At 40.5% G+C, this 27,717-nt stretch overlaps 3 protein-coding genes across 14 annotated transcripts in view; 1 reads left to right on the top strand and 2 right to left on the bottom strand.

The window, feature by feature from the left end:
• The window catches only part of atp8a2 (ATPase phospholipid transporting 8A2), a 61,817-nt gene extending 55,796 nt beyond the window's left edge, over positions 1 to 6,021 (bottom strand). For 3 of the 9 annotated variants that reach the window (XR_001662418.1, XM_016672665.1, XM_016672666.1), the window contains exons 1-2: positions 2,166 to 2,280; positions 1,239 to 1,346 (exon numbers count right to left, since the gene is read on the bottom strand). Coding sequence is in view for 8 of the 9 variants with exons in the window: in XM_016672665.1 (XP_016528151.1) it covers positions 1,239 to 1,346; positions 2,166 to 2,271 (214 nt within the window). In the remaining variant the exon portion in view is untranslated. Of the gene's footprint in view, positions 1 to 1,238; positions 1,347 to 2,165; positions 2,281 to 5,721 lie in introns of those variants that run through there. The other 6 variants (XM_007554529.2, XM_007554530.2, XM_016672663.1 and 3 more) reach the window with 3 other exon arrangements.
• Positions 6,022 to 6,730: 709 nt separating this feature from the next.
• On the bottom strand, positions 6,731 to 13,485 carry rnf6 (ring finger protein (C3H2C3 type) 6). 3 transcript variants are annotated; one of them, XM_016672670.1, is made up of 5 exons: positions 13,368 to 13,485; positions 13,121 to 13,237; positions 11,293 to 11,448; positions 10,856 to 11,020; positions 6,731 to 10,111 (listed from the first exon to the last, which is right to left on the bottom strand). In XM_016672670.1, exons 3-5 carry the CDS (start codon positions 11,432 to 11,434, stop codon positions 8,271 to 8,273), a joined length of 2,148 nt encoding a protein of 715 aa, XP_016528156.1. In that variant the 5' UTR covers positions 11,435 to 11,448; positions 13,121 to 13,237; positions 13,368 to 13,485; the 3' UTR covers positions 6,731 to 8,270. The 3 variants fall into 3 exon arrangements, with proteins under 3 accessions (XP_016528156.1, XP_007554602.1, XP_016528157.1); XM_007554540.2 differs by lacking the exon at positions 13,121 to 13,237; XM_016672671.1 differs by lacking the exons at positions 13,121 to 13,237; positions 13,368 to 13,485 and adding an exon at positions 12,504 to 12,567.
• On the top strand, positions 12,626 to 26,668 carry cdk8 (cyclin dependent kinase 8). Of its 2 annotated transcripts, none has more exons than XM_016672672.1 (13): positions 12,626 to 12,724; positions 19,373 to 19,448; positions 19,710 to 19,820; positions 21,508 to 21,648; positions 22,435 to 22,492; positions 22,574 to 22,705; positions 22,798 to 22,941; positions 23,792 to 23,861; positions 24,037 to 24,109; positions 24,191 to 24,288; positions 24,451 to 24,529; positions 25,192 to 25,350; positions 25,700 to 26,668. In XM_016672672.1, the coding sequence occupies exons 2-13, from the start codon at positions 19,425 to 19,427 to the stop codon at positions 25,823 to 25,825; spliced, it is 1,215 nt and encodes a 404-aa protein (XP_016528158.1). In that variant the 5' UTR covers positions 12,626 to 12,724; positions 19,373 to 19,424; the 3' UTR covers positions 25,826 to 26,668. The 2 variants fall into 2 exon arrangements, with proteins under 2 accessions (XP_016528158.1, XP_007554590.1); XM_007554528.2 differs by lacking the exon at positions 12,626 to 12,724 and adding an exon at positions 15,865 to 16,329.
• The last annotated feature ends 1,049 nt before the right edge of the window (positions 26,669 to 27,717 follow it).

The following is a 27,717-nucleotide window of genomic DNA, read 5'->3' as shown; positions in this document are numbered from 1 at the left end:
GTCATCATTTGATGAAGTTTACAGCTCCAAATCTCTGGAGAATTATCTTTTTTGGCCATGTTAATTTGCACAATAGCTGCCCACCAACTCATGAAAACCATCCCCACGGGCTGATGGTGCCACTGCCACATCTGCACTACATTAGACAACTGGTCATTATTGCACACAACATTTTCCTTCTGCTTCACAATTATGCACTATCCTAATTCATAAAATAAATTGAAGCTTATTGCTGTAAAATGACCAAATGAGAAAAGGTTGCCAGGGCTGAGTACTTTTGCCACTCTGCGTGTCTACGCACCGTCAGACAACCACTTCCACCGCACAGATGTATTTTCACACAGAGACGAGAGAGTGCACGTTTTTATGCAAGAGGATATAAAATAGCCCATCATGCATCTACTCCTCTGCGCTTCTCTGCACCACATGCAGGCAGCACTTTTTATGTACTTCCTTCTGTTCATGCATGCCGCGGTAATACATGCATGCATGTACTGATTTCTACAGCATGCATGTGCTAACATTTTTATTTTACCTCCATTTATCCATTTTCTCCACTAATGTTCAAAGTGCTTTCTACTGGCTACAAGCTCATGCAGTGAGAGTGAAGTGCTGTGCAGCATTCAACTCTTTATCACTTCAGGCCCCAAGGAGCTACAGTTACTCAAGATCCAGAGCAATGTTGCTTTACTTTTCAGCTGCAAATTACAGAGCCCGTCAGGTGGAGTGGGAGAAGAAAAAAAAAAGTTTTGACCATGACTTAACAGCTTGTGGCCATGACTTAACTTGTGGGCACATTTTCAAAACTCCTGGGCAGGGTTTAGTAACTTCTTGCTTCATTCATGGGCACAACTTAACTTCTGGGAACACTTTGTTTAATTTGTGGGAAAACTTTATAATAACATTAATTATTATCATGAATTATTATTAATTATCATCAAAAACTACAATAATGAACAAACATGATCTCATTTCATTTCAATCTGGGAATGAATTATAATCACTTCTTCAAACACTTGCAGTTAGGCATGGAATAATTCTTAGCAAGAGACACTTCATGTGGCTGCTTTTTTTCACTCCAATGTCACCAGACGAACTCCGTAGCAGATCAAAAATAAAGTATTTTTTAAAAATCCCATTTGTAGCTCATCAGGGTCAGAGGCTGGGGAAACACCTGCCCCTAGCTGCACATGCAACTTGGGTTTCTCATCATCCAGGTTGTTTTTTAGTAAACTCACTTTTGTCAAACCTGTCTGCGAGGCAAGCACGCATGGTAGCGTTGGCGCCCTGGTCTTGGTCCTGAAGTTCAGAAGCCTCCTGCCTAATGGTGGTCAACACTAACTGCTCTGTGGGCGCCATAAGAGGCCGCAGGAGAAGAAAACAACACACACAGGACAACAAGTCATTACACGCGCACAGCGTTTCTGAAAACAGAGTCTGCATTTCAAATTTACAATGACATGAGGTTCCATGTCTTCAAGTGGAAGTTGCTCAGATAAATTTCTTCTGGCTTGTGCACGAGTGCCCCCTTGTGGCCTACCAGTAGAAACACCTCATTTTAGTTTCTACTTCCGCTGTATCTCCCAAACGGGATCTACAGCCATCAAGGCAGCCATGACGACCAGTCATTATCTTTCCAAAACAGATGCGCTGTTGACGGTTTCGCCGATATGCACGACTCACATACACAAACAGAGGTACAAAATGGGGCCCTTTGTATGGGGCACCGTTTGTAAAGTTACACAGCAAAACATTCACAGCAATAATTTGCTTTATTTAGCCCCATCATTAAAAAAAAAAAAAAAAATGTGTTCATTATTCAGTCATATTTTGACCATGTTATTCATACACTTATAAATGTCAGAGTTCCAAGCTAAATAATTAATTTGGAGCTAAATTTTAGTTTGCAAACTAAATATTTGGTTCCCAAATAAATATTCAAGTTAAAGCTAACATTTTTAGCTTTCTAACTAAACATTTAATTCCAAAATAATTAACATTTAATTTTCGGACTAAATATTTAGCTTGCTCGCTATTTTGGTTGCTACCTAAATATTTAGCTCGTAACAAAATATTTAGATCCAAGCTAAATATTTAGCTGATATGCAAATTAGCGTGCCGTTAAGCGGAAGTGGAATATCAAAAGAAAAGTTGGGTTTGCTCGCCTCTATTACCCCACTGTTGAGTGGTTGCATTTGTCACCGAAGTTACGTTTTCTTTGTCATCGATTCTTTTTCCTTTCGACATTTCCACCGTGTCAGTTAAAAACATAGAATGTGCCGTTTTAATTGCCATGCAGACCTTTACTTATGGAACTACAGTTTCTTCATAAACATCCGCCACTGCGGTCTAGTCCGAACACTTCCGGTTCATAATCTATTCACTTTTTAGTTACTTTAGAGCGGCTATAAATAGATAATACAGAAAGAATATATTAAATAATTGTTATATAAATAATTTTGTTTTATGAGTGAACAAACAGGAATTCTAGCCGCTCTTAAAATAGCTAAATAAACCAAATTAATGCTGTTAATTATTTTTACTGTGTAACTACAAACGGCATCCCATTTTACAGCTATACACATTCAAATTTATCAAGCAGGAACAATTTTATCAGTTGTATTTTCTTAGGACCTATTTTAGATATCTATAAACTTTAAAAGTAGATCTGTTTGTGAATATTGTGAGCAAATATGACAGGCTGACAGTGGACTTCATCGCCTGTAGCAGCTCACTAATTGGAGCAAATTACCAAGAGATCAGGTTCCAAGAGATTAAAGTAAAGGCAACGTGAAGAGCATACTGTGCTGGAGTGCTTCTCACATGTCGCATTGATGTCCTAAAACGTGATTACTCTATGCTATACCTGCATGGCAGTAAAGTAAATTATGTCTGCAAATGTATAAACATAAATTACTTTTAAAGTAGGTTTAACTAAAATATTATTTGAGGAGATAGGATTTAGATTATGTAGTAGAAACATTAATCTTGTGTTAGACCTACAACATTCATTTTAAAATAAAGATGTATTAGGAAGCTTGTTTTTTAAACAAAAAATTCTGGTTTCACATTAGTCACAGGGCAATAATTAGTTTATAAAAATGTACCTTTTAAGACTCAGAAGATCCAGAAAACTTCTGCCTAAAGTCCTCATGGCCCAGATGACACACTCACAATCTGCCCTGCTTTTTATTTCTGGAGGCTTCAGGAACAATACAGCCACTCGTAAAAACAAAGACCCCTGACACTATGTGCTATTTAAAACACCAAAATGGGACAAATATTCTTCTTTGGTAGATCAATCCATTTAAATAACCCTTTGTCACACATAAAATCATCTGCTGCAGCCTCATATATGAATACCTCTTTCTCATCTCCAGCTTTTCTTGAGGAAAAAGATAATATACTTATGGGGGAAAAAGCAGCAGATCTTTAAAAGGACATTTATGTAAATTAACCTGATTGTTTCTTGGCATGATCCTATTGGAGCTTAAACTGATCATTTAACCAAAACTGGCAAGGCTGTAGTAAAGGAAGCACCTGTTTAGGACTCCCAAACCAGCAGGGGGCTCCCAAGAGCATTAGAATTGTTTACAAATGTGATTTTTATTACAAAATCAAGTGTTTTGTTGTTAATAGATTACATTTTAAAAGTAGCCAGACCTGTTTTAAACCCCAGAAGACAAAATGCAGAAAACTGTTAACGTCAGCAAAAATTTCAATTCTTCCAAAGAACAAGATTGAGATCAAGGTGAATTATATCCAATGTACTCAGTCCTTAAGTTCTAAACTCTGAAGTCCAAAGCAGAATTACTTTAAGTAATAAAAAAATAACTACATATTTTAAGCTAATAGACCTTATTCAAAGTGAACAGAGCTGGCCCAAGTTTGTGCCTTTTGTAGAGTTTTAACAGGAGGAGGCCCTCTTCTTGTTAAGCCCATTAAGTCAAGTTTATTTTTTGCATAGAACATTTTCAGTAACAAAACAGTTCAATCTGCCCAGTTGCCAGTATTTTAATACAGATGTTTTTAGGGGATAAAGAAAGAAGCAAATTTATCTGTTTTTCAGCCTAAAGGCAAACACAGACAACTATTAACTATTAATTATTCATTGAGATAACTTTTGTCAACCACATTGGTTGAAATAAAAGTGAAAAACAAAAAAAAAGATTAAACTGGTAGCATAAAGTTGTGACTATGTAAACAAAACTGCATTACATTTTTTTTTTAATTTAATGTATAAATATAAAATGAAGATTCCTTTGGGGCTGTCCTGATGGTTTGGGAGACTACAAGTGAAGGCTTTGGCCAGCTCTAGAAAACCAATGTAAATAAGATTCAGGCGACATACAGTCCACCAATATCATATTCAGATAATACTTTCCAGTAGCAAAGCACAATAATGGTTTTTGTTGTCTGATACAGAAATATTTGAAAATAGGTGTACTGTACTTATATTGAGCTTTTTTTCATCATAAATACCACTTATAGCTATTTTACACTGAGTCATATTGGCCCAGTCACACACAAACACAACATCCGCATACTCACACACACAGATCATGAGGCAACTTAAGTGAAGGAAGTTGGAATCAAACCCACAGCTGCTCCTCATGTCCTCCGTATGCCTGCGTGTGTTGACTCCAGCCGCAGAACACACCTTGTAAATCTCCCACAAATTCTTGAATGGCAGTTACTTCACAGTACTCTCAAAGCAGTGATTATTCCCCGTTGCTTGTGTTTTTCCAACACACTTTTTCCTTCCACTAAACTTTCTACAAATATGCTTTTCTACTACACTTTGTAAACAGTCAGCCTTTTCAGCAATTAGCTTTTGTTACTTAAACCTTCCTCTTGTTTTTTTTTTTTTCTCTAATTATTGTGAAAGGCAAAAAAGCATACATGCGTTACAAATGTACTGGCCTTATGTAATTTTCACATACTGTAAACTGAATTTTGGGGGGTTTCATTAACGTTATTATTCTTAAAATGCTTTTTTTTTATTTGACAAGAGAAATAAATTAACTTTTCGATCAGATTTATTGGGATGCACCTGTAGATGATGGCCTGGCGGGGCAGCTCGGTGAGCTCCTCGGACGGTCACGTGGTTTTTAAATCGGGTTTTATTGGATTGGTGCTGCAGGTGCTTGGCCTGGACTGTCTGGCCCAGGCGATGTACAGATATTTTACTATGAGGCGCTCTAAAAATAAGAGTCCATTCATGCATCCAAGTGGGTGGAATGCAATAATCCAATGCTACAGATTTATGTAATACCGTAATTATGTCATGAATCAGTTAATTCAGTACCTGAATGAGCGATGAGGTTACCACTCTAGATATTTTTATCCCAAAGTTTTGGACGGTGTCATAGCATCATTAGCGATTCCCTTGATGAAAAATATCAGGGTTACACAATGAATCCATCACCTGCAGACTAGTTGCCCTTGAATTCCCATCCGGAGGCTAAAAAATTAATAAAAGGGATTTGGGGATACTGCAAGTCACCCCCATGTGCATGCCGCAGTCCGGAGTTATTATGCCAGGCACATACCAAAACCACCCGAGTCCAAACAGGACGGGACAGGCCGCTGAATGCCCGGCAGTGACAGGCCTGATCTAATGAGATAAGCACTTTACAATGACAGGTCGCAGTGTGAGCGGCGGGATGAACCCTGATTGGTCAGCCATTTAAAATAGGTGAACTGGGTTATTTAACTCACCTCCCTCGCTGTGGATCTTCTTGCCTCTCCGGTTGAAATACATCTTGCTATGGGACAATGACAATCGGTGTGACAGGGACCAGGACGAGGAGGAGGCCGGAGCGGTAACATGCTCACGGCTCACCGACAGAGCCGAGGAGAGCCGCTCCGGGACCGGGCAGAGTCCGCCTCACCTGCCGCTGATCCTCCTGCTGCTGGAGCTGCTGGGCGATCATCGCTTCGCTGCTGCTGCTGAACCGCGGAGGCTACGATGAAGGGGGCAGATCCGAACAGCGTTCATTTGTTCATTTCACATATGTAATGTCGCGCCGCATCCGGTGGATTCTTTCAAAATAAATCACAAAACTAATAAGGTTCCTGTTTGAGTTGATCTAAAAAGATCCTTTCTGCATACAGCAATCAGCATCGACAACCGCTCTTTGAAGAAGCTAGGATATTTTGATTTACATTTCATTTTCCTTTAAGATTATAATTTATTTTCTAATTGAACTGAACAGACACTTGAGACTGGCCTGGAGGCTCACCTTCCAAGAGACAATCACCCTCAACATGCAGTCAGAGCTACAATAGAACGGTTTAATCAAAGCATATATGTCTTAAAAGGATGGGTGTCATTTTATAGCACAATCAAGTAACTGTTACCTTCAGTTGTTATAAAAAAATTCTTAACCGACTTAAAAAATTACTTTGCATTTTGATGCTTTGAAATTGGGTCTCTGTCTCTTTAAGAAGCTCCTACTCCAACTTCAGCACATATTTAAAGGCTTAATGTTTCTCATTAAGCCTTTACCAACAGAATCAGGGGCCTAAATACAAATACACTTCTTGGATTTTTATTTCTAAAGAAAAAAAGAATAATTGAACAATTAAGACACTACTGTGTGTTGGTCTATCACAAAAACACAATTACGTTTTCAGTTGCAAAGTGAAAATAAGTTCAAGGGGTACCAACACTTGTGCGAGTACCCTAACAAAGCATTTTGAAGGAGAGAAGACAACCAGTGTCCGATTTCTTTTTCATACTATATTCATCATAGCCATTTTATTTACTCTCATGACAAAGCAAAATATATCAGTTCATATTCCAAAGGCTGATTTTTCCATCATATTAAATAGGAACAGAATAAATATTCACTTCTGAACCCTTTGCCCAGACCAACCCTACTACGTGGCCACACATTGAATAGAAGAGTTCTTATAGAACCAGCTTCGAACAGACACCAGGCCTTTTTTTTATACACACAAACACACAGGCAAACAAACCATACACTCTTCCACACATTCCTACACACGGTACTGCAACAATCCTGCAGTTTAGTTAGGGACACAGAAACTGCAGAGATGCAGTTAACTGGTGTGTACTGCAGCTGTTATGTATAAAGTGACAGAAACAAATGTACTGGGTGGGTTAGCTCTTAATCCATTTCTTTTACACAAAAAGGCTATTCTGTGCATGTAATGGGGAAAAAAAATAGATTAAAAAAAATACATCAGGTTACACACCAAGTCAGATGCTATATGAGGAATTTTGAGTTAGCTGGACAAACTGTACACACTGCAGAATAATCTTATTTCCACATCTTCCCAGTCTGTTCTCTGTATGTGGACTGGCAACAGAAACAATGAAGACACTGATTGAAGAGTTTGTCTTGGAGTGGAAAAGACAACGAGAGACAACAAAGTTAATGTCCAACAAGTCAATATTTTTCCTCTCTCAATATTGCACAACGTATGCGGACCAGTCCGAATCCCTGATTATCAAAAGAGCCTGTTTTACTGGAACTGTGGCGACAAATCTTTAAACGGTTTTAATTCAAAGTGACTGCTTTTAATGGATGACTGCTGGATCTCTGTATTGCATTTTAACTGTAGGGCTTAAATTAATACGAGTACAGAATGAATGTATTTCCAAAGTGAATACAAAACTTGTTTAACCCTCTCAAATTTCACATATCTTAAGAAACTTTAAAATGGACTTTTTAGGCTTTAAAATAGAAAACAAAAACAACAATAAAACAAAAACAAATGTCCTTCTTCCATTCTGAGCAGTTGGGATGTTAGCCTTGTATCTCTTCAAGAACCTGATAAGCAGTGCAGCCCTATTTACAGCTCATACTGATTAAACCAAACCGACAAGTGTGTTGTATGGTCAGTTATAAAAATAAAAACAAAAGGAAAAAAGAAGGTCACGCATGTGAGACATAAAAGTGTTAGAGTCAGACTATTCAACAGTCGCTACAGGAGCTCCTAAAGCATAAAAGCTGTTTACTGACAGACTTCTGAAGCCCGATGAAACAAGTAGCAACTAAGGACACAGGAGGAGCTAAATGACTTGCTCAAAACGTAGCATCTAAAAAAATAAAGTTTCTTTTTTTAATTCTCTGGATTTATAGTTTCTTTCCTGTTTTGCACACTTTTGGTTCCACCTTTTTTTTTTTTTAAACTCAACGGATGTCTTCAAAGAAACTAAGCGGTGAAAGCGATATGTACACGCTAAGCCCACTTGGGTTTGCTCAGTCTCAGCCAGCCGTAAGCAGCAGAGGGTGGGGTCAGTCGTGATGCGCTGCGAGGATTGGCTGCCTGCAGATGGGGCAGGTGTTGTTTTCGGAGAGCCAGCGGTCGATGCAGTGAACGTGGAACTCATGGGAGCAGGGCAAGCGCCTCAGCTTGTTGCCTTGAGTGTATTCGTTGATGCACACGCTGCAGGCGCGACCCATCTCGCCTTCGAGGCTGGCCTGACCGTATGTACGCGTGGATAGATTGTCGATCTGCTCTTTGGTCAGGCCTCGGGGATGCTCGTCGTCTTCGTCGTCGTTGAGTAAAAAGAAGTGTGCTAACCTCAGGATGGGCAGGGTGCCGTTTTCAACCAAGTTGTTGGTGTCTCGGCTGTTTGCCCGACCGTCTACGGAGCTAACTACTCCGCCTCCGAATCTGGCCTGCCCAATCTGCTCATCCTCGCTCCTCACCTGGCCCTCCAGCCCTGGAACGGCCTCATCTGTCCCAACCTGGCCAGGCTCATTCTCATTTAAATGTAAACGACTGCTGCTGCTATTTGTGGCGCCAACGTCAGCATGGCTGGGCGCGACGCTTTCCGAACTCGCCTCCGTCTCCATGAGCGAGCTGAGTTCCCCAAATCCAGTCATAATCTGACGCAAGATGGAGCGCAGGGCGGTGGAGTTGGGTTCTCCGAGGCCAGTCTCGCTGATGCGCCTCAACGGAATCCGGATGGTGCTGACGTAGGTGCGGATCCCGGCTCGCTCCGAGCGGGAGATGGTGCGTCGGAACCCGCCGCTGTCGCTTTCGAACGTGACCGTGTTCTCGGCGACCCGTGCGCGGGATCGAGTTCTGCTGGCGATGCTGTCCCGGTCCCTGTTCTCGCCGGGCCGGATCCTCCTCACCTGCAAGTCCAGCATGATTGTTGGATGGCGTCTGACCGCCGAGCTTCCTGCGCCCGCTGCGGGCGACTCGCTTGCACGCTCTACCGTTTCCACGGCGGACTCCAGCACAGCGTCGGGTTCGGACACAATTCCCCCGGTCTCCATGGATACAGAGGTCGTGACACCGCTCGGCTCACCGGTTTGGATCATAGACCCATTTGGGCTGCTACCAGTTGGTGGGAGGGTGCTGACACTAGGTGTTCTGTTCAAAGGGGATCGACTTCTCCTCGATGCACGAGAAGCAACTCCGCCCCCTGCCGCAGCTCTGCGCGCTCGGCCACGTGATCGAGTCCTGCTGCTGCGTGATTCATGTCCCGCAGCTTGGGGTTGAGAGTCGCCCTGTGGCGACACCCGAGGACAGTCTAGAGCAGCAGGCACTTCATTACGCCTGTGCTCTGCCTCTACATTCAGGACATGATGCTGCGATGGTGCGCTTTGATCAACGGGAGGGCTAGGGGCAGTAGGAGAAGGTGCTGATGAGTGCAAAGTAGAAGCCCGCCTCTGGTTGGTGGCTGGGACTATCTCTGCAGGAGGAAGCGTGGCGGAGCTCACAGACAGAGCGGTGGTACTGCTGCGTGTGCGCCGGGTCTCGATCCTTCTTATGGCCGGGCGTGGGGAGGGGTAAGGCGCAGGCCTCGGAGTGGCTGAAGGCCGAGAGCTGGAGAGGGGGGAAGCGGTGCGGGCGGAGGTGTTGAGAGGAGTCACCGGGAGTTCTGGGGCATCCACAGAGTTCACAGTTTCAATATGCTCTCCCGGCTCGGGCTGATCGTGGTTGATGTTGATCTCGAGGCTGAAACGAAACTCCCCGCTGTTGGGATTGGTCCGGCTGACAGCCCTCCATGTCTGGTTCCCACTCTGGCCGCTTCGAGTCGCGTTACCGGTGCGCCTGAACGTGTTCAGCCACTCCAGTAACGAATCTCCATTAGAAGAATCTGCTCCAGCTTCTGTAGTCCCTATAAGTAAAATAATGCAAGCCAGACTTAGTAAGTTAATATGCAACAAACTAAAGAAGATGCTGTGTCAATAACAGTGTATACACATAAAACAATTACTTATGATGTCAGGTGAATGAATAAACTGTATTTTTCTGATTTAATCTGAGCTATAATGTTCTGGGTCTATTTCTTTAAAGCCACACAGTGCAGCCTAGCATTCGACATCTTTTATTGGGATTTTATGTGGCAAACCAACATCATTCTGAAAAAAATACAAAATAAAGAAAAGCCCTGAAAAGTATGACCCATTTTTCGATTTAAGCCCCTATACATTGATGCTCTTAACCCTTGTGCAGATGGGATCAAGACCCCATGAGTCTAGACCCCATCTGGACTCATGGGGTCTAGATAACTCATGGGGTCTTCAAGACCCCATGAATTTCTTACTGTGCGTAGATCGGCAGGGTCACACTGACCCCGCGTACGCCGTTACGACAGTTTTTTTTTGTGTGGTTTAAAGAACTGACAGTCTGAGAGTGGAAACCCCCCACTCCACCGCTCCCTGAGCGTCGCACTAAGATCGTGGGAAAGTTAAATAAGATCCAATCAACTGCCTCCAAAAATGTGGAATTAACTTGCCAAAAATGTGGAATTGACTTGCCAAAAATGTGGAATTAACTTGCCAAAGTTACAACCGCAACAAATATTCTATTGTGCACAAGCCAAATTTTGGCTTGATAGAATCCCTTCCCCCCTTCTTACCTGCCCCTCCTCTTCCTCCAGCCCCTCTCTCCTCTCCTGCGCTGCTACTGCTCTGCTGTTCTCCAGAATCAGCAGTCTGCGATCGCTGCTCAGCGTGGGGTTGAGATGACACCCGCTCTTTGGCTCCATCCAGGCGCTGACGGAGCTCCTCTGCAGTCACCTCCCCTATGAAAAATGGTAGGTATGAACATGAAGGCTATTACAGCATAAATTGTACAGAATCTAATATGTCGGAATGCCACAAGTGTCAAAAATTCTCAAGCAATTCTACTTGATTTCATTTTGGGTCTTTATTTGCTAAATTATTCGTACATTCAACACCTTTTGCCAAGATTTAACATTTTGAGAACCAAAAACCTCTTGACCACTTGGGTAAAGAGTTGGGGGTTAGAATAAACATACTTAGTACATTAAGAGTTAATCAAAGTGTATCCTACCAGGAGTGCCCAGCAGATTGCCATCTCTCATCAGGCGGTACTCTTCTTCACTCAGTTCATTAATAAAGTTGTAGTATGCCTCCTCCCGTCGAAGACGCTCAGCCTGCCTCCGCCGTTCACTTCCCCCACCAGGAGGGTCCATCACCACCAAAAATGCTGCAAGGGCAGATGGGTTTGACTCTCATTCACACATGGAATCACAGCATTACACAAATGGACAAACAGTTCTCTTCAAAATAATAGTGTGTTGCAAGTACATTAGGAACATGTATACTCTACTCAGAAAGCAAACTATGAAAAAAAAACATTTAAAATGTACCATTACTTTGCGGAAAAGCCTGCATATTCTCATTTATTGTGCGAGTCAAAAGATCATTAATCATAATATTTAGTTGTACAACCACTCTGAGAACTGCTTCATGTCTCTGTTGTATGGAATGGACAAACATCTCGCACCTGTGAGCAGGTATTCCAGCCCAAGGTACTACATGCCTCCACTTCTGTGTTTCATGGTGTTGCCTTGGAAACAGCACGTTTAACGTTTGGTTTGGCACTCCATAATATTTTTCATGTTGGTCTTGTTGGAACTAAGATGCTGCTCCCTTACCCATTTCAGTGGCATTTCTTTCTTTTTTTTTTTGGCAACATTGAAATATATTGAGGTATTCAAATTGAATACCTCATTGTAGAATAGAGGCCTGGCATCATAGTTTGAGAAACATTCCTAAATAATGATGCCAACCAACATATAACAGTCTGGGAATCATTTCATAAACTGTCTGGTCCAATAGAGGAAGGTTTACTTTATCAGTTTATAAATCCATTTCTCTCTCAACTGAAACTGTTGAGCACCTGAAACTGTTGGTGGGAGCACCCTCTCACCAACTGGTAGTAATGGAGAGAAACCTAGCACAGTTGAAAAGCTGTGTTACGTTTTCAACACAAACCCTTCAATTACACATGCCATGTTGAGATACACTCTTCTACCAAAAACAGAAATTGCTCTGGTCAGTGATATCAGATATCAGTGTGATATTCCAGAGTGATGTACAGGGATAAAAATCCAAAAGCTGTTTCAATCTACTGTGGTCAAATAAACAAACATCATGTTCAAGTAATTATGCATTTACATTGGTATAAAGCAATGTTTCTCAACCTTTCTCATATCCTACTGTGCTGCAAGCCTTAGGTGTTTCCCTGCGTTCACACACCTGATTTGAATAAATGGGTGGTTAACAGGATTCTGTAGGACTTGATAATCTGCTGAAGAAGTGATGCAATCAATTAGATTAGGTGTAAAGCAACCCAACTGTTTAGCCGAAACACTCTTTCAAGGCTCTACTAAAGGCGAAGTCCACAACATCGATACGGCATTAAAAGGCTAGGATTATGTGATGGGTAAGGCTAGGACGTCCGTGCCAACACCCTGAAGGTAAGGGCAGTAAAGCTATCCTAATCTGACAAGTGGATCGAGGATGGATTTATTAACAAATATAATAACGACGTATCTCTCAAAGGGGAAAACTTATTGTGGTTACAGTAAAATCTGCCGAAAACCCAAGAAGACAGCAGCTAATACAGCAGAAAGACTGGCGTTGTCGTTACAGCCAACAACCAATCACCATCCCAGTTTCCATGAGTGACACCCCAGGCATCCAATCAGTGCTCTGCAAAGGCGGGTCATTGGAGGCTAAACGGAGTTTTCCTCCATGTAAACGCAGAGCAGCAAAGGAAAGACAAAGAATCCCCTCAGCACTTTTGACTCAGACTAAATAACATGTTTGCACTTGGTGATGAAATTCTGCTACAGACGAAGCGCAATAGTTACCTTTGTAGATGTTTCAAGCCGGCAAAGCGTCATTTAAATGCGCAACGCCTCGGTGTTAACTGAGCCCTAGCGTATTAGCATAGCCAGTGAGTAGCAATCAGTCGACACCACAGCAAACTGCCACAAAAACTCAACATTACGCTCATGACAAACAATTTTATGAAACAGATAACATATATGAAGCCTGGCACTTGCTTAGATCATACATCAGCAACTGGTGACGGCGATAATTAAGCGATTAAAGTACCTGACAAAGCAGCTGTAATATGGACGGTTCTCTCAGCTCTCTCCTTTCTCAAACCAAGATGGGACCAGTGGTCCAAATTCTAATGCTATCCGGGGAAAAACAACGTCAGTCGTTCGCTAGTTCCTATGAAACGTAACACACTTTTTGTTTCCTAATAAGCGAGAAAATAATACAAAATTTGCTTGTAATATTTTTTCCATCGACATGAGATCAAAAATTTAATTAGATCTTTAAGAGATTTAAAAAACACTATTTAATGTTGACCTAATAAGCTACATTACAGATTTTTCTTTGAAATCAGCCAGACTCGCGTGGAATATACTTGTACTAAATCGAAAAAGTATGATTTAACAGTCTGAAAGAAAGGAGCCTAGTTGTAAAATATATGTGTTAAATCTTTAATATCAAAGGGCATGAAAAACATAATTTATAGCCTGGTAAATTAAATATGTGAAATCAAAAATACATTCATAGAGGCAATTTGTTTGATTTTGCTATAATTTCTTATTCATTCAAAATAGAATTTATTCCTCCAATGAGCTTCCAATAGCTTGAAAGATCATTGGACCCAAGCTCACGTATATTATAACTCCTTAAGTAAGAGTGCTGCAGAATTTGTCCAAAACAGCTAAATGCTGCTTGTCCACAATAGTGTTTAGTAAAGTCAGCTGATCATATTTATTCTATAACCTCCCAAATACAAATGAAGCAGGGATTTTTTTTCCCCCCAATATGCTTTTTAAAAACATTGAATTAAATGAAATGCAGAACTTGAAATATATGCTTCATTACCCAGTTGTATTTTTATTATCACAATACATATACTTTGGAGAAAAAATACACAGTCTGGTACTATCTATAAATGTTATTGTCATGTTTGTTTTTTTTCTTTTCTTTGACAGTATTTTTCCACAGGACTGTTCTGTAGCTGAATTGAACTATTCTACCACCTTCCCTGCTTCTACTGAAGAAAAAAGCCTACCCACAGCATGTTGCTGCCACCACCAATATTCAAAGTGGTGATTTTGTTGAAAAAGATGTTAGTCTTCCACTGAATGTCAAATTTACATTTATATCGATTACTATGAAATATCCCGAATCTTTTAAACATATCTCTATAACTGCAATGAATTGTTAGAACTGGAAAAAGCATTACCAAAAAATTCAAATAAGTGCTATGACTACTGGAAATAAGATGTACTCAATATATGTAATAAATAATAAAACTAATTAGATTTTTTGTTGATAGCTTGAGGTGCATTTACAATGCAACAATGTGAAAATATAAAAATTGTTTTTGGCATTTAAAAGTATGAGCTTCTCTGTCCATTTTCCCATATTCTTTCTCCACTGCATACTGATGTGTCATTCATGGCTGAGCCTACTTTAGATGCCAGCTCCTTTTACACTTTTTTTTCCCCCATTGTGTTGTTGGAACACACATTCAAGCTGTACTATTAACAGATTCTGCATGCTCCAGTGTGTGCCATCTAAGAATAAATAGCAGGTTAAAATTAATACAGCTAGAAATATGTTTGTGATTGTTTGAACAAAAAGCATTTTGTTAGAATCAATGGAGAAGCTGTAAGAAACTGAATGAGCTGTGTTTTTATAAGCACAAATTATCAGAGGACTTCTTTTTATAAGAGTGGCTTTAGATAAGCCACTCTTATCTACGGCAAGAGTGGCTTCTTGCCGTAGATAATGTGTACATAAACACACACATAAAAGCGTGTCTTATTCCTAAATGCTAAAGATACAATATTCCTCAAGTATACAAGTACCCAATCTTCATTGTACTTTTTATGTTTAATGTGAAAGTCCAGCACAAAGTATGCCATAACTTTTCTTAATGTTTTTGTTTGTTTGTTTTACAAAGGAAATTCTCTAATTTAATTTAAAGGTAAACACAGTGGCGCAGTTGGTAGAGCTGTTGCCATGCAGCAAGAAGGTTCTGGGTTCGATTCCCGGCCGGTCTTTCTGCATGGAGTTTGCATGTTCTCCCTGTGCATGCGTGGGTTTTCTCCGGGTACTCCGGTTTCCTCCCACAGTCCCAAAAACATGACTGTTAGGTTAATTGGTCTGTCTAAATTGCCCCTAGGTGTGTGTGTGTGTGCACATGGTTGTGTGTCTGTGTTGCCCTGCGACAGACTGGCGACCTGTCCAGGATGTACCCCGCCTCTCGCCCGGAACGTTAGCTGGAGATAGGCACCAGCACCCCTCCCGACCCCACTGAGGGACAAGGGTGTTCAGAAAATGGATGGATGAAACATATTTTGTGATTTTCACGAAATACGTATTTCAATGTAACTCTTTTACATGTTGAAAACATAAAACAAGAAAAAAATGAGTACATTGCAATAGCATAATAAAGGAAAGTGAAGAAAAGAAGAATCGTTCAGAACTAAAAAGAGCCGACCAAATTATCCGGATCCCTGGGAAAAGCCAAAATTCACACCACCACAACTGCAAGGTCTGTCTTTTACGACGTTTTTCGACACTGCCGTGCGTGAATACGCCGTCGATACCGAGTGAAGTGCGTCTCTTTGGAGCAGATACCGGCTGAGAGAAACGCAGCAGCAAGACAAAATAACATTTATTCGGGCTCGCTTCTCCCTGGACCAACTCCGTTCACCGCGCATCCCTCCGCCGGAACATTACATTTACCCCGACAGCTCGATGTGGAAGCTGGGTTAAAAGAAGAAAGGGCCACGCTGGGGAAGGCAACCAGCTGAAATACCGAACCGAGCTCGTTGGAGGAGCACAGTTGCCTCCCAAAACGACGCTTTAATAAAGGAAGGAGTGCTCACACTTCGGGCCAAACAGTGGTGAAAATGGACTATGACTTTAAAGTGAAGCTCACCGGCGAAAGAGAGCGAGTCGAGGACCTGTTTGAGTATGAAGGATGCAAAGTGGGAAGGGGCACCTACGGTCATGTATACAAGGCGAAGAGAAAAGATGGGTGAGTTTGATGAGCTGCAGGCCTCCAGCTAGGCAGCCAGCACCCCTCCCTTCCTCCTTCTCCCAAATACATTTAAATGACTCCTCGTTTTTCTCCCCTTCAAGAGAGCCAGGCTTACTGCTGCATATTCATGCAGACAATATGGAGATATGTGAACTGACTTACTATTGTGACAGGGGCTCTCCTTTCTCTTGTATGGCATGCTTTTGTTTTTAATAATAGATATTATTTGATTTGTGACAGTGAAGGCGCTCATTGGTCGGATTTGGCAGGTGCATATAGGCTGATGACGTTTACCTATTTATGTTACTACAGTTATTTTCTCCGCGCATGAATTAGTGTGAGATTCTGACACAATGATTACTTGAGTAAAAATATCACGGTATTAAAAAAAGTTGCCCTATGGTGATCCCTTCATTTTTCTGCTTTTACACAGAAAAATACCTGAAGCTAAGATTGCTAAATATATGTATGTAGATTATATTTATTTAATTACCATTAGTGCGTAGCATGTCTAACAAATATGTATAGATTTTTTTTAATTATCCCTGAAATAACTGCTTTAGCGATTAAAGCGTTTCCTCTATTTTATTTTATAAAAGAGGTTTTTTTTTTATATTTTCTTCGTATGCAAATTAGGGGGTGGGCTCTATAGGCACTAAAGAGTCTAAAATTTTCTTTTGTGCAAAATTGTTTGTAAATAAACATTTTGGTTTCCCCTTTTCAATACATACATGGGAAGACATGCATATATTGCCAGGAAGTTTTTTTTTTTTCTTTTAATTGCAACTACACTTTTTTGTTTTTTGTTTGTTTTTGTTTTTTCGCAAGACTGTTAATTCTCTCTCTTGTTTGTTTGTTTGTTTTTTGTATTTCCCATCCCACATTTGCAAATTGGTGGATTTACTCTACAATAAAAGAATGTTTTCATCTAGAGGGAAAGCGGTTAAACATGGCACTTTGGTCACTATTCCTCACCCAGAAATTGAGAGAATACAATTAAAATGCTTGATATTGTGGTTAGAAAATCATTTAGATTCAGCGGCACAAAGCATGTCAACAAGACACTGCTTTATTTCAGAAAAGTATATTGAGTACTTGAAAGGGAAGGGGAAAGGCATAGATAAATTTTGTCCAGATTACCCAGACTGGCCAAATTGTTCCCACACAGCCAAAGTTATGCAACAATAAAATAAAACGCACTATAAACATCCATGGACCCACAAAACAGTAATCATGTTTAAAATGACCTTATTGTTTTCAGTTGAAACAGAAAAGCGTCAATTATCCCAATTTCTACTAAAGTGAAATATTGATTCCTGCAGTGACAATAATATCAATAACCACTGATGATTATTTTAGTTAATCTAGCTAGACACAAGCAAACATGTAACACAAACACACCTGCTAAATTTAGCAGTAGATTTATTTGTTTGTTGTGCAGAATTATCCCTTTTTTGAGGAACACCAGTATGATCAGCTGATATTGGGATAATTCAGCAATCTGCAACATTTATGATCCAAAGAAACATTTTTTTGGTTCCAAGTTTGTCACAAGCCACTAAAACTGCTTCTCTCTTAATATAGTAAAATATTGTTTTTAGCAGATGCACGCATTTCTCTCCAGTTACATGAATGATAATTTCATACATAATGTATGCCTAAAACTCTGGTAGATTTATAACAGGTGTTCAAAATTCCCTAAAACTCGGCTTCAGTTTATGTGAACGTTTTCAGCCTTGGTAGTGTTTTACTGGAAAACCCCTTTGGTTTTTCTCTTTCTGTTCAGGCTTTTTTTTGTTGTTGTTGTTGTTGCTATTTCTATTTTTGTGTGTGTGAGAAACCACAATACGGCATTCCACCCGACAATATTGTAACAGAGGCTGCCTTTGTGTTTAGTTCGGAAGACTCTGGAAATGTAAATATTGTGCTAATTAGCTGATTTGTTTTCTCCATGATTTTACACTTGCAATACATTTGCATACATCTGCAACAGAAACTAAACCTGAGATGGGCAGAACGTCAACACAAGTTGCACTTCTTGAGCCTTTCTAAATATTGTGACATTATGCTGTGTGTTACTCTTTCGGTTTAGTGAACTTTATTGTTTTTTTTTATTTTTTTTATGTGACTGACTGACTGAAAATGGTGCATTATAAAGTGGATGCTTTGTGTCATTTTAATGTCAACATTTCTAGCAAATTATAATCTGGAAAGTGTGGCTGGCCTTCAAATCTACAAAAAAAACCCCGGTTATTTAAATGCCACAAGAGAACCAGCGCACAGCATGATTCTGCCATCAACATGTCTCACTGTGGGGACGGTGTGAGGCTAAATAACTACCCACCTCCTATGCACCACTTAGTGTGCAGTAAGACCAATTAAAACAAATTGAAGTCTGTGCTCCAACTTTCTGCCTTTCAGTCATTTTATAATTGAACCCACCAATTGCTGGGGGAAATCTAGAATAAATCTTAACGCATATTTTCCAAATGTCTCCTGCTGTTTGCAATCAGTTTCTTTTGAGCAGACCGTAGCTGGAAGGAGCTCCATGCAGGAGCCATTATCACAGCCTGGACTTTGGCACCAACAGGAACCACTAAATAAAGCTCAAAGTGTTTAAAGATGTCGGAGTTGCCGCTGTTTATGAAGTAAATCTGCTGTTTTTAGACCGACTCTGGAAAAGTCACAGAGTTTGGGTTTACGAGAGGATTTGGGCCGATGGGGGGCCTGGGGGGAGGCAGGGAGCTTTAACCAATTCGTTCACGTATGAGAAAGCCCTCCTGCTCTGTTTGTGCCGCACTAGCTGCCAGGCAGAGCCTGTTTCCTCTCCCCTTCTTATTGTTTAAAGTCTCAGAGGTGAGCTTGATTACACAGATCTGGAGGTAATGCAACTTGGCCTCTTCTCCCCGGTTCCCGTGCCAGCTGCTGCCAGGCGGCCCCGTCCTTCATCTCTGTTTGCGTATGGGTCCCTCTCTGGGGGCCGGCGGTCTGGCCTGGTGTTGATGCTGCTCTGCCTCTCTCTCTCTCTCTGTGTTTGTAGGAAGGACGATAAGGACTACGCCCTCAAGCAGATTGAAGGCACCGGTATCTCCATGTCGGCCTGCAGAGAGATTGCAGTAAGAGTCGCTTCTGGTTTTCCTTTCGGGCTGTGAGGAGCGGCTCACGCAACTCTTCACCGCTGTAGCAAAATAATCACCTGTGATTAACAAAAACAATTGAAAATTGACAATTAAAACATTAGTCGTCTGCTGTATGTTTTTAAGCTACCATTTTCCACAGTCGTTCGTTTAAATAATTAGCATAGAACTTACTGTCATTGTCACGCACCTTTCCCGAGGTTGCTCAGATATTCCTCTGATTGGGTTTTTGTGCTGCAGCTGCTGCGGGAGCTGAAGCACCCTAACGTGATCTCGCTGCAGAAGGTTTTCCTGTCGCACGCTGACCGTAAAGTGTGGCTGCTATTCGACTACGCAGAACACGATCTCTGGGTAAAAAATGCAAACTTTCATAAAGCAACATGCTGTGCGCTGCGTTTTGTGAACTGTATTTTCTAGCCTTCATTCTGTTCTGACATTCTGTTGTTAGGAAATCTCGCAGAAATGTTGGTAAATGTTGTGATGACGGTTTGTGATGTATGATACTTTTCTTGTTTCCTGTCTTTGTCGTCTGTGCTTCCATCACTCTGTGACCCTGAGCATTGTGAGCAATATCATTTGTGTCCAGTGTGAGCATCTTCCACTGTGAGACTCTGTCGAAAAGGACTAAATATTACGTTAAGATGTAAATTCAGCTTCACACACATTGGAGTTTATCAGCCAACAATCATTGCCCTCCAGTTACTCTCATTGTAATAATGATGTATCTGCAATATATTATGCAGCCTTATATTGTATTATATCCATCTTCTTTCATTTCCTTTCCCTTTCTTCGACCATCCCTTCATTCCTTCTCTTCTTCCATTGCCCATTCTTTCTCTCACTCCTTCTCTCCTTTTCTTTTTCTTTTAATTTTGCTTTTGCCTCCCTTCCGTCTTTCATTCTTTCTTTTCTTACTTTTATGCCTTTGTATTTCTACCTATCCTTACTCCCCTTCTTCCTAATTTATTTACATCCTTCTTTCCTTTTTCCTTCATTAATTTTCTTCTTTTCTTTTCCCCTATATTCGTCTGCCCCCTCTTCTTTCTTTTTAGCTTTATCTTCCCTTCCATTATTCCTTATTTCCATTTTTCTTTTTTCTCATTTATTACTCTTTTTTTCTTTCCTTCCTTTATTTTTCAGAGCTTCCTGATCCTTTTTTCTTCTAACCCTCATTCCTTCCTACTTTTCTTCCTTTTGTTCTTTTCTTACTGCTCTGTAGTTTTACTGGCCTCTTTCAACATCCTTTCATTCCTTCTTCATTCCTTCATTTTTCATGCTTTTCTCCTTTTTTTCCCTTAGCTTGTTTCTTTACTTTTCCTGCCTTCCTTTCTCCATTCCTCCCTTGTTTTTCTTTTTCATTCCTTCTCATTCCTTTTATCTTCCCCCATACCTTCTTTCCAAAATGTCCCCTTTCTTCTTGTCTTTCCTTTCTTCCAATTTCCTTATTGCAGGGTTTACAGTTAGAGGTAGACCTCAGTAGAAATACCTGCAGTGAACTCTTAATGGCTTTGGCATTTTAAAAATGAACTCTCTCAATTTGATTCTGGAAAAGTACAGAGCTGGAACACGAAGAATGTGTAGGAACCATGTTTCTCGCTCTCTGTTCTTTTCTTTCTTTCTTTTTTTTTGCATTTACATAAACATTCTCAGCTGCAGCGTTTCACCGATTTTCCAATCAATACACATAACTGAATGAATGTTCAGTGCCAAACCTCAGCGAAACACACACACACACACACACACACACACACACAGAAACCAAGATGTTCTCCACATTTGGTAGTTAAACCTCGGCTGCATTACAGACTGCAGCTACAACTGGCAGACCATCAGAGCTGAATTAAATACCTCTTTCTGCCACATAGCTGCAACACTTACAATGCCCTTTGAAACAAGTGGAAACACATGGCACGCATATCAGCCCTGCCCATCTTCCCTGTAGCTAGCTTAATGTTTATAATTTAGTATGAAAAGCTTCATGCATTTAAACCCAAATGCCAACGCAGGCTACATCAACTATTATCTTGTCTTCCCTCAGCACATTATTAAGTTTCACAGAGCCTCCAAGGCCAACAAGAAGCCGCTTCAGCTTCCGAGAGGAATGGTCAAGTCTTTGCTCTACCAGATTCTGGACGGCATCCATTACCTCCACACTAACTGGGTGCTTCACAGAGACCTGGTAAGACGGCTGGCTGTTTAGATCAGTCTGCATGCAATCTGTTAATTATTACATCATTAGGGTTGAAAGTGTTCACTTATTTACACAATTAGATACTAAACTTGAGTGGGGTTTTTTGTGTTTTTTAAATAACTTTGTGATGATAATAATTGGGTTGAAACTAACAATTACTTTTTGAATTTATTATTCTTCTATTATTATGACAATCAATTTAATCAGAATAAATTGGCATATTCTGCAGATGTTTCATGTAATCTTTTTCATACAATATTAGAAATTCTTAAATATGCAAATAAACAATTCAATTATTTTAAATTGGAAAAAATGTTTTATTGACTAAAATGCGATAATTTAGCCTACTTTTTACTGAATTGAAACTGGGTGAAGATAAAACTATGCCACTTGAAGAGTTGAGGGTATCTCGTATTGACAGACAAAGGTGTTTTTATCTTAAATGTAAAATTTATATATATATTTTCTACAGTTTTAGCTCAGTTACTGCTATAGCTATGTTGTGTTGAGTCTGTGTACTACAGTTAGCGATTAATTGATTACTACAATAGTTGATGATCATTTCAATGATAGATTTGTCACAATTAATTCAATTAATCCTTAGATGATAAATTACATAAAAGATCTCAAATGTTAGCTTTTGTCAATAGTTTGATGAAGAAACATCATTTTTCCACTAGAGGGCAGCAACAAACAATACTAAATGTTGAACTTCCTCAACTAAACCAAACAAAAGTTGGAATGTTGTTTTAATGTTTGTCTTGTCGCCGTCAGAAACCAGCCAACATTTTAGTGATGGGAGAAGGGCCAGAGAGGGGAAGAGTAAAGATCGGTACGTATGGCCTCAAAATGTTTACATCCCGCTTACTGTTTCAGCTGACCACCTTCATCAACTAATTTATTCGTTTTGCAGCGGACATGGGGTTCGCCCGTCTCTTCAATTCACCGCTGAAGCCTTTAGCTGACCTCGACCCCGTGGTGGTCACCTTCTGGTACAGAGCGCCTGAACTGCTGCTGGGAGCTCGGCACTACACCAAAGCCATCGGTGAGGCGTTGTGCTCCCCTTCTCTTGTACGCGTTGCGACCGGCCGTATGGTGGAAAACTCTGGGTGAGTGTCTGCTCTGCTTTCCTTCCAGACATCTGGGCGATTGGCTGCATTTTTGCGGAGCTGCTTACGTCTGAGCCCATATTCCACTGTCGTCAGGAAGATATCAAGACCAGCAACCCTTACCACCATGACCAGCTGGACCGAATCTTTAACGTTATGGGCTTCCCTGCTGGTGAGACTCCTCAGAAGAAAATATTCCAGAGGAAATGACTATTTATTTTAATCATGTTATTATGCCTTTATTCTACCTGCTTTGTTGTTGGTTTTTTTTATCTGGGGAGAGATGTGATTAAGAAGATAGCATTTTCCATTCCTGGCTAAGGCTCGTTATTTCCTTAGGCTTTACTTGCTCTGTTTGGATTAATGTGGTCTGCAGGCTCTGAGAGTCGGTCCAGAGTCTCTGTACATGATGCCAAGTCACAAACAGAAACATTTGCTGGCAGGGATGCATTTGGACTGATATTTTCCAGTTCACCTACCCCACCCATTTGTTATCTTTGCTGCTCTTTTTATTTAATACACCAGTTTGTATAAAAGTTACTTCTTGAGTCTTCATTAAAATTTGACCCCTGTTTTAATGTTGCTTGTAAATGGAGTGGGGTTTAACTTTAGTGTTATTGCAGTCTGGGAAAAGATGGGATTTGATTTGGGGGAAAAAACACTAGATTTGTGTGTTCACACGTAATCGTGTTCCCTAAAAGCTATGTCCACCCATCCACCCATCCATCCATTTCTGTCAGTGTCATATTTAAAACCACTGAATATATTCGGTATGTTCCAGGATGTCAGAATACCTGACAAGTCAAAACATGAAATTTGACATGAATAATGTGTTGGAATCCTGTCACTTAAAAAAGCTAATTGGTGTTAAATCATTAAACGTAGCTTGTCAATATTTTTTTTATTTTTTTGTCTGAAAAATAGATGTTAATTTGTTCCACATCCTGCAGTCTAAACAAGGTTTATTAGAGTAAAGATGTGACAAAGTGCAACCTTGCTTTTTTGTTGTTGTTGTTCGACAGATAAAGACTGGGAGGACATTAAAAAGATGCCAGAGCACTCCACACTGATGAAAGACTTTAGGAGGAACACGTGAGTTTGCAAAAAGAAAGAAAACCTCTGTCCCAATTTCTTAAATCTAAGATCTAAAACAAAACCAGAGCAAAGCAAACTGTGTCTGCTGGGAAAAAGGCATTTGGAGTTGCAAGTATTTAAATATCTGTGTATATGTGGTAAGTTGACATATGTTGCGACATTTCTTTCGTAGATACACAAACTGCAGCCTTATAAAGTACATGGAAAAACATAAAGTTAAACCAGACAGTAAAGCATTCCACTTGGTGAGTTTTATTAACAAATCTGTCCAGTATAATTTAGATTTATCTGCTTGTTTCATGCTAACGCCTATCTTTTCTTGACAGCTGCAAAAATTGTTGACCATGGACCCCATCCGTAGAATCACTTCTGAGCAGGCGATGCAGGACCCCTACTTTTTAGAAGAACCTCTACCAACCTCTGAGTGAGCTACTGGAGCACACACATCCACTTTATCGGCCACTTAATAGTGCTTAGATAGACTCACAGGATGTAGAGACTTGATTGCGTCTCCTAGCTAATTAGATCTCGCTCATGGCAATAAGCACATAAAGGTGACCAGTTTTCTTTGGCTTTTTTCTTCTAGTGTGTTTGCAGGCTGTCAGATTCCTTATCCCAAGAGGGAGTTCCTGACAGAGGAGGAGCCAGAGGACAAAGGAGACAAAGTAATATCCATTTGCTGGAGTGCCCTCTTCCATTCAGTTTACAGGGCCTTTGAAAAATACCCAGACCTTCTTTTTTCATTTCTTTTTTTTTTTTCTTTTTTTTTTTCAATTATCACAAACTTTTATGTATTTCATTGAAATTTTATCAGGCTGGGGAGGCAGAGTCTTAATCAGAGAAGCAGCCAAGAGGCCTATGCTAACTCTGAAGGAGCTGCAGAAACCCTCCAGTTGGGCAAAGATCCTAAATATACAGCCATAATTACTATACAATGGTTTAGATCAAAGCATTTCCATGTTTTAATATGTCCTAATCAAAGTTCAGAGTTAAATCTGTGGCTATCTGGGGGAGACTGGACTGAGATACACCTCAAACTGCAGCCCTATGTGGGTTTATAAAAACTACAGATGTTTAAATGCAAATGCAGGCCACACTTTTAGTCTAGTTTCAAAACATGTGGATATGAAAAAAAGAACACGTATCATTTTCCTTCCACTTCACAACTATGCACTACTTTGTTTTGATCAATACCATAAAATCCCAATGAAATGCATTTTTTACACTGAAATGTGACATGATCTGAAAACGTTTCAAGTTTTGTCACTCATAAGTTTCCTTTGACAGCCAGATTCACACTTAGAAAATATTGTTTTGCATTTTGTAGAAAAACCAGCAGCAGCAACAGGGAAACAACCACACAAATGGGGCAGGCCACACCGGTAACCCTGACAACAGCCACGCCCAGGGCCCGCCACTAAAGAAAGTGCGTGTTGTCCCACCCACCACTACCTCAGGTGGCCTCTTAATATCCACAGAGTACCAGGTGAGTGCTTCTGTCCTGACATCACCATGACGACGCTCAGTTTCCCAAACCTAGGTCTTTCCTCACCATGCAGGAGATATTTCATATCGAACATGTAGGACATCTTTAGTCATAAAGACTCCCCCCACACTCCTAAATAACAGCTTTCTTCTTTTCTCACTTTGCTGCTTTGAGGGATATAATAGCTCTGATCTCTGTCTTCAATTAAAAAAAATGGCATAAGTTGCTGTGTGACAAAAAGAAACCTCACTAATGTCAGAAAGTTTCTAATTTGATGTAAATTGTGTTTACAAAGACATTTGGCTAAGCCGAACCTTGCTTTGTATTCATTTTCTTTGTACCCCCACAGCGTTCGAATCCACATGCTGCCTACCAGAACCCTGGACCAAGCACATCACTGCCCCAAAGCAGCATGGGATACTCCTCTACCTCCCAACAGCCACCCCAGTACTCCCACCAGACCCACCGCTACTGAAACGCCCCTCCTTGCACATAAACACACGTACTTCTAGAACACGTACACACACAGCTCTCGCCACGCCCACCTGAATGAATGTACTGAGGGATGTGGGGAGGACCTTCCCCATCAACCAGTCAACTAATCAACCCTACAGAGGGCGCTATATCTGCATTAGTCTGTCAACAAACTCTACTTGTTCCAGACAACAACCATAAAATGAATCCAGTATTAGAAACACAGCATAGAGCCTGAGTCGTGAAACAGAAAGCAGGAGGGCAAAAATAAAAGGAAATGTGATTGAATCCAACCCGTTTCTGCTACTCAGACGTAATAAAAACCGACCAAGAGTCTCTTGTGTCATCTCCTCTCTCCTCTGCGACTGACCCTCTCCCAGCCAGTGCACCCCCTTTCCTGTCAAAGCTTGGATGAACCTGAAAGCTGCTATGTGACTGCCGGCCATGACAGATTCCCAGCCTTTTCCTCATTTCCGTGTTTCCGTTCATGTGAGGGCTGGAATGAGCTGCTGGGAAGCATGCTGGGTGGATGCGGATCTCCCGGATCTGTTGAGTTTTTTTTTTTGTTTTGTTTTTTAATTTTTATTTCCAAAGGAGGACAAAGAAAACGACAAGATTTTAGTAGTTTATAATTTAATCTGTTGTCATGGTTTTGTTTTCATGGCAAGAGCGGCTTGTCTGAGCCAAGCACTTGGCCTCTCGCTGTGGGTTAAAGCCTTAGAGTACATGACGACAAAATCAATCAGTGGCATGGAGGAAGGCCGATTGAACATGCATTGTACTGTAATGTACTGAAATATTTTACATGAAACAAATATCCTGACAATAAAAGTGGAAACATTAAGTTTGGTGATCATTTTTAAGCATGTGTGGAAAAGCATTGTGTCCAAAGATAAGACACTAGAAGAGAACACTTGGATTTTGTCTTTGCTTTGAAACAACTCTTATTTTGAAAAGCAGGAAAGTTACTTCATCTTTGGTATAAATTAAGGATTTATCAGTCTTTAGTGTAAAGTACTTCCAGTGAAAGTGTATAAAATGTTAATGTTCATTTGACCTCCAAATGACAAGGGTGTCAGCAGATTAGAACAATGAAGCTTGTGTACAAACAAGAGGTCTCACTTTGCCCTAAATTTTAGATGTGGATTTATGTTTAGATAAGCATGTTTGTTCTTCAGTCCCTGAAGTGACTTGCAGTTAGAGTAGTCAGAAATTTTACTCAAGTAAGAATTGGGATACTTTATGCTAATGTTACTCAAGAGTGTACAGTAAAACTACTCCTAGTTGTACAGTTTTTTTTTCCTCAAAATGTTACTCAAATAAATGTAAATGTCCACTTCTGATTAGGATGTGTGTCTACCAGCATTCTAGATCTCAAAATTGAATATTTGTTGTCCATTACTGAGAAAATATCTTGAGGTCAGGCAGATTAGACGGAGAGAGTCTGTGATCATCCTTTTTTACGTCTCAGTACAGACTTCCAATTAAATTTAGGTCTGGACTTTGTCTAGAGCATTCTAACATATAAATATGTTTTGAACTAAACAGCTTAGTTATGTGTTTTGCTTTATGTTTGGAGTGTTGACTCTGCTGAAAGTCAAACCTGTGCCACCGTCTCAAGTATTTTGCAGCCTCTTGACAGGTTTTCTTCCAGAATAGCCATTTATTTAGGACCATCCATTTTTAAATTTCTACTCTGACCTGGTTCAGTATCCCTGATTAAGAAAAAACATTCCCACAGCATCATGCAGCCACCATGGGGATGGTGTGTTCAAGAGTATATATAGGGTTAGTTTTCATCTAAGCATACTGTTTCCAATGTAGGCCAAAGAGTTTAGAGCACCTTCTTCCATGTGTTTGTGCTGCCTACAGCTTTGAGGCAAAGCTTTAAAC

This window comes from Poecilia formosa, unplaced genomic scaffold (genome assembly GCF_000485575.1).
Source record: "Poecilia formosa unplaced genomic scaffold, Poecilia_formosa-5.1.2 Scaffold64, whole genome shotgun sequence".
In the NCBI taxonomy this organism is placed as follows: domain Eukaryota; kingdom Metazoa; phylum Chordata; class Actinopteri; order Cyprinodontiformes; family Poeciliidae; genus Poecilia; species Poecilia formosa.
Note: the sequence above shows the minus strand (reverse complement) of the source record. Positions and strands in the feature narration are given on the sequence as shown.

Coding starts and splice junctions, on each gene's coding strand:
- rnf6 (XM_016672670.1), bottom strand. CDS start 11,434: ATGGACCCTCCTGGTGGGGGAAGTGAACGGCGGAGGCAGGCTGAGCGT. Junction 11,021..11,292: donor CAATCTGCTGGGCACTCCTG/GTAGGATACACT, acceptor CATTTTTCATAG/GGGAGGTGACTGCAGAGGAG. Junction 10,112..10,855: donor TGGAGGAAGAGGAGGGGCAG/GTAAGAAGGGGG, acceptor TTTTACTTATAG/GGACTACAGAAGCTGGAGCA.
- cdk8 (XM_007554528.2), top strand. CDS start 16,202: ATGGACTATGACTTTAAAGTGAAGCTCACCGGCGAAAGAGAGCGAGTC. Junction 21,649..22,434: donor GGGTGCTTCACAGAGACCTG/GTAAGACGGCTG, acceptor TGTCGCCGTCAG/AAACCAGCCAACATTTTAGT. Junction 22,942..23,791: donor CGTTATGGGCTTCCCTGCTG/GTGAGACTCCTC, acceptor GTTGTTCGACAG/ATAAAGACTGGGAGGACATT.